Consider the following 9,870-nt stretch of genomic DNA (forward strand, 5'->3'; position numbering starts at 1 on the left):
AGTCCAAGTGCGACAGTAGCCAGGCTGAGAAGAAGAGCGGCGCGGAACATGGTCAAGTGCTGGATGAGGGGGATTGGGTGACCTACACTGATCAGCTACGCAATGCGGTCCAATGGCTTTATATACAGAACGAGGTCGCGATACGTACCATCCGAGTCCACAAGCTATAATCAGCACGAGGGGTGCTCAGAAGAAGATTGACGCGTCTTGGTCAATGGGGTAACAATGCGCTCGCCGTGGTTCATCGTAGACGTGTCAGCCAAGGGTGGATTCATGACGAGAAGTCCGATAGCAACGACAGGAGGAGATCAAGACGAGTTGCAATTCCTCGACGACTTGAAAATGGAATTCGAGCGGCAAGTCCATAGTCAGCATGGGCTTTACTCCCACAGCAGTGGCAACAGCAAGGGATGACCCCCAGTCCAGCGAAGTAGATAGTGCAGACCTCGACTCAAAGTGTGGCTTGGCAAACAACAATTAGTCCCGTGACAAGATCACCAGCGCCGGATCGTCTCGGGTTAGCACGGAATCAGATAGAAGCCGATCCATGCCTCTGTGAATCGTCTGCAAAAGGCAATATCTTTGCTAAATTTGTGGGCTGATTTTTTTGGAATCTAACGGTCGTTCTCCGATGGAGGCATGTACCGTATTACAAACAAACAAACGATGTGGGTATAGATTTACAGCCCTTGTGGTTCACAAAAAAAAGTTACTTGCCGTGGTGGAGAAGTTGTGGAGAAGACTCGGGGTTACAACAGTTCTGTCTCTGGACAGGAACTGGATGTCTGACACCGACTCGGGCCAGCCTCGCCATGTGGGAACACCACGCACAGTTAGCCGGGAGCGGCGAGGATTTAGTATTTACCGAGTGGCTTTAGTCTTCTAAAACTGTTGCAGGTACCACTCAACATCGAACTCCAGAGAATCGATGTTTCATTGTTTTTGTGGGGAATGATCTTGGGCTGTAACATGAATCAGACGTTATACAGTACTTGGTGAACCAGACATTCAAGGCGGCGAACAATCGCTTGAAGCATGTCGGCGGGGCGTGTTTGACGTAAAATGTCTGTTGTGCGAGATTCGGAAGAAGAAGAAGAAAAACAAGACAGTTAGCCGAGCAGCTTGAGAGTCTAAAAGGTGGTAAACTTTAAGCAGCTTCAACGGATGGCAGTCTCAAATTTAAGGGAAGGATGAACTCAAACGTAGCTTTCAGCGAGACAAGAGATGCTTGAAAGACTTTCCAGTGAAGGAAAGTATACCCACGGGCCGACGGCGGCTGACGGCGGAAACAGTATGGTCACAGGGTGACCCTTCGCCGCTTACCCCTCGCCAAAAAAATTATATGAGGCTTGGGGCCGTCCTCCTCAATTGTCTGAGGACGTCCAGCTGCTCCAACTCTATCCCCAACACCGGCTCGAATGCCTACAGCTCTTCGTCATTATGCTGCTCAGTGCTCTCCCGCCACTCAGCTCCCTGTTGAGCTCTGGGACATCATTTTCGATATGAGCAGGGAATCTCTGACCTTGCCCAGCTTGGCTCATTCCCCGTTGAATGTCTCTCAAGTTTGTCGTCGTTGGCGGACGACTGCACTCCTTCACTCGGCATTGTGGTCCACTCTGGCTGTCGTGGTTACTCAGCGGCATGAGTCGTCGGTGGATGCGCTACTTGTACTCGTCCACGTGTGGCTCCAACGCGCCGGTCGTCGTCTGCTCGACATATCGTTAGCGCAGCTGAATTCGGTCCACACCGCCAACTCGCTGGGCTCATTACTTCAAGTCGTGTTGGGGCATTCTGACCGCCTGCATAGTCTGGAAATCAATAGTCCAGAGGCATCCCTCCTTTCACTCGAAATGCGACAACTCTCGTTTCCAGTACTGGAACATCTCAAAATCAACACACCTTGGCCTACACTCGCCACCCCAGACCTTGTCGTCGCTTTGAATGATGCTCGGTGCCTGAAAACCTTTACCGCTCGCCACACTTTCTTCGATGTCGGGAAAATCGGCGGCTTGGCTTACAATGAGCTCACCGAACTCACCCTCCTCCCCCACTCCAACGCGCCTGGGGCAATATTTTGGAGCAGCGATGACGCCTTGGACTTGCTCTCCAGCGCAGCACATCTTATTAAGCTCCGTTTGGCTTTCAATGACACTCTTCCTCGCCGCCGTTCTATGGCGCACGCACCCGCTCTACGCTCACTATCACTCAAGTTCCGCGACTCAGAAACACCGCAACGGTCTATCAGGGTTGGGGCTTTCTTCAATCTGCTCGACACCCCAAATCTACTCCACCTATCCCTTCGTGACCATGGCGCCATGATGTGGCCCATCAGCACTTGGCCTCAGACGCCATTTCTCTCGTATCTCGGCGCCACGCAGCTCCGCTCCCTGCATCTCGCCAATCTGCCGCTATTTGAAACGCAGGTGATCGAGTGTCTCCAACGAGTGCCAAATGTGGTCGAGCTTGTACTCGAGGCACCTCCCAATCGGGGGTCGCAACGCAACGTCGGCGATCTTCTCTTGAGAGCTCTCACCAACCAACCCCAACCAATCGCGTCAGCTCTTCGAACTGTCGAGTTCCGCCATTGCGGAAAGCGCTGCACGGAGGAGGCACTCATCTCTATGGTCGACTCGCGCGCATTGGAGTATTTGAGGGTCCATCGCTCGGCTTTGCCCAGCCCAGAGCTTGTGCAGCGCGTAGCAAATTGGAATACGGTCGTCGATGTTGTCTACTGATGCCTCAACTGTAAATACTTTAAATGTACCTATAACTTCCTTTTCTATATAGTTCGTACCGTACTTGGTCTTATTTTGGGTAATTACTGGGTCTAATTGTCGTCGTTCGTTGGATCGCGATTGATGAGTTTAGTCGGAAGTCAGTCCCGGGGGCGCTGCCCCGAAACTACAAGATGAATTGGCAGGGGCCGAGCGGTATGAAGGGCCGATATGGGTTTACATGACATAAGTAAGGTGAAAAAATATGGAAATAAGAGGGTGTGGAGTGAAACGGGGTGGGAGCGCAAAGTCCAACTGGCGAGACAGAGTGAGTAAGTAGATACAGATGCATGCGGGCATACCTGGCGAGACAGAGTGAGGTGCTGATGTCCTCTCCGTCGTCGCCGGGTAGCTTATAGGGAGCGGGAGACAAAGTAATGCGCTGCTGCATTGTCTTTGCTCTAAGCGGGCTGACCGAGCTTGTCAGGATCCACGGCGCTGCGTGAAAGCGGATCACGTACCCGTACGAGCAAGACGCAACCCAGCAGCTCGGGTTCTTGCTCGCCATTCCCGCTTCCGACCTGTCGAGAAGGTGGGGAATGTGGGTGAGAAAGCGGTTGCGTTGCGTAACGCTGTGCTCACCTCCAATTAGACTTGAGTAAACACTAGTTTAAACTCGACTAATTGTCGTCGTTCGTTGGATCGCGATTGATGAGTTTAGTCGGAAGTCAGTCCCGGGGGCGCTGCCCCGAAACTACAAGATGAATTGGCAGGGGCCGAGCGGTATGAAGGGCCGATATGGGTAATGGAGGGTAATAGAGAAAAGGAGAATTATGATGATGAGGGCCGGATACCGCTGCCGCCGCTGCGTAGGAGAGCGTGTAGGACGATAGGATGCTTGCGCAGATAGACTTGGAAAGCCTCGGATGACCAACGCCCAGCTGCTTGTATAATGTGGGGAAGAGCACCGTCTTCTGCGAGGTGGGTGGCTCCGCCTGCTCGGAGGGACTGGCCAGCAATGTTGGGGTCAGGGAAGATGTGTCTGAGTCGTTTGATAAACCAGGCCCGTGGCGGTACCTGCCCGTTTTCCCGAGCCCAAAGATAAGGGTTGAACGGTAGTGCTCGGTCTCGAGAGTTGAGGTAGAGTAGAAAATATTTTCGGGCCGCTTGATCTGCGACTATGATGCGGTTGCCTTCAAAGGCAATATCCGCTTTGTGTGCTGGAAGCCAGTACTCGTAACTCTCTGCATTTAGAGTAACGGATTCACGTTTTGTGTATTTCCGAGGATTCCGGAGCCTGGGATTGTCAGGCATAGTCATTTCGCCAAGACGATGGAGCGCGTGGAAACCGGAGAGGAGGATGGCGATAAAGAGGAGATCGTCATGGGTGGGTATGCTGGGCAAGCAGTCGATGGCTTTACGTAGGTGTGCAAGGGTCAAAGGATCTTTCCTTTTGACAGGCTGACCGTGGATGCGTTTGCAACCCTTCAGAGCGCGAGACACGAGAACACTTCTGCGCATCGCGCGAACTTGGGGGAAAACGGCTTCCAGCTGATTACAGATTCCTGACAAATATGAATCGACAGAGTTGGGGTTGATGTGTGTTGAGCGATAGACCACGAAGTAAGCAAGAGTTTTTTCTGTGGGTTCTGTCGACATCAGGGAATTTGCGCGATCATGGTCAACGTTGACCAGCGCTTACCAACATCACCAGTGCGGCCATGCTGGCGATCCACTTGGCCAACCCCAAGTGAGTGCTTACCAGGGCGACTCATTTTCGCCAACACTCACCAAACTGCCACAAGCAAGGTGATATTCTTGTCAGGTACTCGACATCTGGGCTCTGGTTGGTCGTGCCAGTGGAGACTTGACCAGTCTGGCGGTGTATCAGCCAAGCTACAGTCAATAATCGACCACAATCCACTTATTTCCATGCAAAAAAATGTAATAAAACAGCCATATATTTGAATGAAACCACAGTAAACATCGCTTATTCTCTATTCGACGGCTCCAGGGCAGCCCGTTGAGCTCGTAAGGCTGCGCGAAAGCCACCTGGAATCAAGTCAGGCAGGGATAGATGACAAGTGAGATGTGTACCTGTTTCACCATTGAAGCAGGTCGTCAACGCGTTCGCGGGCTGCAGATTGCCAACCACTCCTACTTGTGCATCTGCGCTTGAAGGCTCACATCAACTGACAAGTGCTTGACATACTGTTGACGTACTTTGAATGCCAGGTTGCGTCCCCCTCCCAATCACCCCACCCCCCCGCGCCAACTCGCAAGTGTCAATCATAGTCGGAGGGGCGATGGTAGACCTCAGCTTGTGGCGTGTTGATGAGTGACCCTTGACCTGGTTGTGAGAATTAGTTTGAGCACCAGCTTGCGCAGCCTTGATGGTAGTTTGAAGCGGATTGAGGTATGCAGCGGGTACTTGAGAGCTTGCGGGAGGCTTGAGCTTGCGGGACTCATGTAGCCTTGATGAAGGTACGGGGCGTTCGCTCCAAGAGAGATTGTGGGGGGAAGAGGAGGGGAAGATGATGGGCAGGAATAACCCCAAGACGCGTGTGACGACCCGATCAGATTGTCAACAGATCAGTAATCATCACGCCATCGATGCACGTGCTGATATTTTGGACTTGGAATTTTTGCTGTTCCGAACTGTTACAGACTGTTCCTCACTTTTGCAACGGGGGCCAGCCCCAACTCAAGTATATATGTAAGTAGATCAAGCCAAAATGAAGCAGGCACGTGATACAGAGCAGTAATAGATGACATTAGTATGGGCCAGGCTGCCGCTCCGGGCAGCCTGGCGGGATCCTTGACCAGTGCCGGCCAGCAGTCGACCAGGCTTTTGCCAGCATGGCACCAAGTTGATCAGATAGGCGGCGTATGATCAGCGATTGCCAAGCTGTCGCCGAGCTGATCTCAGCTGATCAGCGGCACCAACGGACATCAGGGTCGCGCAAATTTCCTGATGGAGAAATGGTTGATGCGGCAGAACTCGATCCAAGAATTGAGTGCCGACCCGTAAGTTTGGGTGGTTGAAATGTCGACCGAGGCGTTGAGAGCGATAGCAAGTTCGCGTTCAAAACGCTCATGCGACCAGGCTTCCCGAACGGGTTGCCTGGACGGAATGATGGCAGTAATCATAGCTCGGGGGCCCCCAGCGCCTCTCGAGGGGGTATAAACTTGTTGATGATAAGACCTGGGGCTAGTTCTCGAGCAACGTCGAGACGGCCGCGGGAGAGAGCGTCGGCTACAGAGTTAAGTTCTCCCGGGATGTGCAACACGCGGAGGTCGACATTAAACCTTAAGAGGTTATCCACCGAGCTGCGTAGGATGGTATTGTAGGCTGGTTTTGCGCGCAGTGAGCTGAAAATGCTGACAGTGTTAGCGTTGTCAGTAAAAATCGTGATGCGGTAACGTGTTGCACAAGACGTGTGTAGAAGAACGTTGCAGCAGTGCCAATCCAAAGCACAGGCGACACATAGCGCTTCGAAGTAGAAGATGATGTCGCTGGGGGTGTCGCTCGGAGCAGGTGCATGGAAACCTAGCAAATGCTCAGGTAACCAAAACCCCATACCACCGAGGGAAGCGTCGCAGTACATGGTGGCGAAGGCTTCTGTGTGTGGGTTCCAATCTAAGGTGTCAAGCAGCAGAGTGCCATCGGAACGCTCGAGGTGATTCACAAACCATGTCAGGTCCGATTTGATAGCGTTGTTAATGTAGACTTGGGCATGCGCGTTAGACTTCCCGGACATCTTGTCGTACACGTTCGAGAGGGCTGGTCGGAGCAAGAAGAACATGTTGAAGGACCAGTTGATCCAACCGGCAAGGCACTGGAACTCGTGGAGGGTACGTCGACGAGACGGAGATGCAATGAAGTCGAGAACTGCGGCAATAAGATCGGCTTTCGAGGAGGGTGGCAAGGTCATAGTCATAGTATTAGGGTTGATTTCGAAACCTATGATGGTGAGTGAATCACCATGTAGCTGTTTCTTCTCCTTATGCGGAATGCCGAGAAGATCCCAGAGTTGGAGGAGTTTGACCTGTTTGGCGGGCATGGACTTATGATATGGCTCATAATAGAGGAAATTGTCGCTGTATTCCCACCCGTACGCATCGTCAACATAGCAGAACAAGTCTACAATTGACTTGACGAATATAGCAATCCATATCACGAGGCCTATCACCGACGACCATATTCTCGGTGACCCACAGCTACCAAAGGTGCAACACCAGTCGACATTTCGTTGTAGCGGACCATTGTCCTTCCCAGACATGGCTTCGGCTTTGGTTGGGAAGTTGCTGGTCGCCACTTGCTTGATCTGCATGAGTGGGTGAAGGGGTATGAGTCGGAAGGCTTCAGAAACATCTGACTTAAAGAGCACAATACGCGCGTGAGGCTCTTGGCGACGGAAGCGAAGCAGTGCGGGGATAAACTGCTGCATCGTGTCCATCCGTGGGCCTTTGGTCTGCAGTTTGTCGACCATCGTGTTTTGGCGCAAACAACCCAGCACTCTGGTGCGAGACTAGACGGAGATCATCGCTATGAGGCTTCGGGACCGCGAAGATGAGAGTGCTGTACATGCCGGGAAGCAGGTCTGGGCCAAAAGTGCGTGAAAACCGACCCCTTTGCGACCTCAAGATCACGCTGATTTGTGATGAAGTCGCGTTCGCGTTCGGACGGTGGTGGAGCCCAGGAGTTGTCCCAGGTAGACGGGTATCCAGCGTCATGGTGCGTGTTAACCCAAGGCCAGAAACCCTCACGGAGGCCAGTCAAGACAGAATGAATGAATGGTTGGTTGGGATGATGATCCAGCATGGCTTCAAGGCGGTCGACACGGATGACTTGAGGGACTTGGAATAGGTCGGGATTCTCCAAGATGGTGCGCATGGCCAACTCATTGGAGAATTCGCTCGGGGATGGGCGAGGAAGTGGTTCATCGAACTCAGTGTATCGGGCAGTTCGGCTGTACGACACTTGCTCAAACTCCTTCCAGCCCATTCCTCGCATAAACTGCGGGAGGTAGCAGGCCACCCCGTCATTGTCGCTTTCCGACTGCTCTAACGCAAGGCGATGCAGGAGCGCGTCACGATTACTTTCAAGCGCGCCGGTTAAGCCTGTCCGGGCACTCTTCCGCTGGATGATTCCCGTGACACTCGAGGCAGGCGTGGCGGTAGCGACAGTGTGCGAGGCTGCAGCGCTTCCGGTTAAAATTCTTGCAGATCTCAACAGGTCCACCTCTTCGTCGCTGACTGTTGGACGAGCGGTCGCGCGTGCTGAGCTGGTGCCGCTCAATTGTTTGGGTGACGTGCAATCCCGTTTCGGCCAGGTGCGCATGTCTGATCTCGTGTAGAGTTCCAGCGTCATCGAGCAACAACCGTCGGGTCTGGCCGATGTAGACACGGAGGGCGCGATCGTATTTGGAGGACACGACCATGGTAGATGTCGTGAGTACTGGCGAAAGCTGCATTGATGAGACGGTGATAGGTTTGGAGTTCAACTGCTCGTCCTTGAAAGGCGCTGTTGACTGCCTCGGAATAGATCCAAAACGCTGTGTTCCATTGACCAGCTGTGGTGATGGTGGCGACCACTTTAGATTTCCGAACCTGAACATCGAAGCCGGTCTCGCCGAGGACCAACTCGACAGGTCTCTCTGGTTCTGTTGCATAGGTGTTTGGCGCGAATAAGGTCGAAATCGACATATTGGTCGAGGAGTATTGGTTTCCAGAGATTGGGTGGAAAACTCGGCATCCATGGGGGAGGTTTGTGCATGGCGGACGGCCTCCTGGATATCCTCGGAGTAGACCTGGACTCGAGCTGATACGAGTAAGACTTTGGCTGGAAGAATGGAGTCGAGGAACTCTTCGGCCGCGCCGGGACGGCCTGAAGAGAGCCGCATAGTCGACCTTTTGACGCTTAGGCGCTGGCTCTTCCTCATCAAGCTGTTCTCGGCGACGAATTCGGGAGCCTCCGCCGGAGTTGTTAGGACCTTCCGGCACAACTTCGTTGTTGGTTGTCAATCGCGTCCAGTCGCTCCAGGGACGGTCTGAGCACTGCAGATGAGAATTGGACATTTTGGTCTGAACAGGCGTTGAAGAGCAAGGCGGTGAGTTGGTAGGTGACCTCTGTGCGGTCAGTCCTTCCCTCCTCGTAAGACTTAACCCAGGCATCAAGGGATGCTTGCTGCTGGGGGGTAAGAGTGTATGGTCGTTGTGCATGATCGGTCATATGAGAGGTAGATGGAATGAACTCGTTTATTCAGGTAGCGCAAAGTCCAACTGGCGAGACAGAGTGAGTAAGTAGATACAGATGCATGCGGGCATACCTGGCGAGACAGAGTGAGGTGCTGATGTCCTCTCCGTCGTCGCCGGGTAGCTTATAGGGAGCGGGAGACAAAGTAATGCGCTGCTGCATTGTCTTTGCTCTAAGCGGGCTGACCGAGCTTGTCAGGATCCACGGCGCGCTGCGTGAAGCGGATCACGTACCCGCACGAGCAAGACGCAACCCAGCAGCTCGGGTTCTTGCTCGCCATTCCCGCTTCCGACCTGTCGAGAAGGTGGGGAATGTGGGTGAGAAAGCGGTTGCGTTGCGTAACGCTGTGCTCACCTCCAATTAGACTTGAGTAAACACTAGTTTAAACTCGATGAATGTAAATTTTGATAACTGCCTTGGAAGTGTCATGACAGTCGAAGACAAATTGGACCATCGACGTGGCTTGGCAATGGCTTGGTCCAATATGGCAAGTACACGTCCATATGTCAAATCATGGCTCATCCAGCAAACCCGCCTCACAAACCTGACCCTACAACTGACAAGAGTTTAGCCATATTATGACACTAGCACATATAACCAGTCTAACTTATCGTGTTTACACTATACATCCGACGAGGTTTCCAGTTGGAGGAAAATGCCAACCTGCGGTGGTTTTCCGACAACATCGCGATTGGCCACCACTCTACCGTCTTTGGCCAAGATCGTCCTCCTGTCGCCTCCGGGTAGTTCAAACCACATAACATTGTAACAAAGCTGGTATTTTCGCTTGAGAACCTGCACATCGACCACGACCTCCATTTCATTTGCCTCAAAAGACACGTTGAGTTCGGTGTACATGCCATCATGTGTATGGGCGTTGGTGCGTCTGTCATCTTC

The 9,870-nt window shown here is 52.8% G+C and overlaps 3 protein-coding genes across 3 annotated transcripts; 1 reads left to right on the plus strand and 2 right to left on the minus strand.

Annotated features, from left to right (window-relative positions):
- Positions 1-1,418: 1,418 nt before the first annotated feature.
- On the plus strand, positions 1,419-2,735 carry MIND_00099600 (uncharacterized protein; the record flags this gene model as incomplete). Its single annotated transcript, XM_037357947.1, has 1 exon — positions 1,419-2,735. The coding sequence occupies one exon, from the start codon at positions 1,419-1,421 to the stop codon at positions 2,733-2,735; it is 1,317 nt and encodes a 438-aa protein (XP_037225857.1).
- An 810-nt stretch (positions 2,736-3,545) lies between these two features.
- On the minus strand, positions 3,546-4,235 carry MIND_00099700 (RNase H domain-containing protein; the record flags this gene model as incomplete). The annotated part of the gene is made up of 1 exon (XM_037357948.1): positions 3,546-4,235. The coding sequence occupies one exon, from the start codon at positions 4,233-4,235 to the stop codon at positions 3,546-3,548; it is 690 nt and encodes a 229-aa protein (XP_037225858.1).
- A 1,431-nt stretch (positions 4,236-5,666) lies between these two features.
- On the minus strand, positions 5,667-8,620 carry MIND_00099800 (RNase H domain-containing protein; the record flags this gene model as incomplete). Its single annotated transcript, XM_037357949.1, has 3 exons — positions 5,667-5,884; positions 7,368-7,913; positions 7,975-8,620. The coding sequence occupies 3 exons, from the start codon at positions 8,618-8,620 to the stop codon at positions 5,667-5,669; spliced, it is 1,410 nt and encodes a 469-aa protein (XP_037225859.1).
- Between the last annotated feature and the right edge of the window lie 1,250 nt (positions 8,621-9,870).

Source organism: Mycena indigotica (genome assembly GCF_014461135.1).
Source record: "Mycena indigotica strain 171206Taipei chromosome Unknown Mind.scaff0001, whole genome shotgun sequence".
NCBI lineage: Eukaryota > Fungi > Basidiomycota > Agaricomycetes > Agaricales > Mycenaceae > Mycena > Mycena indigotica.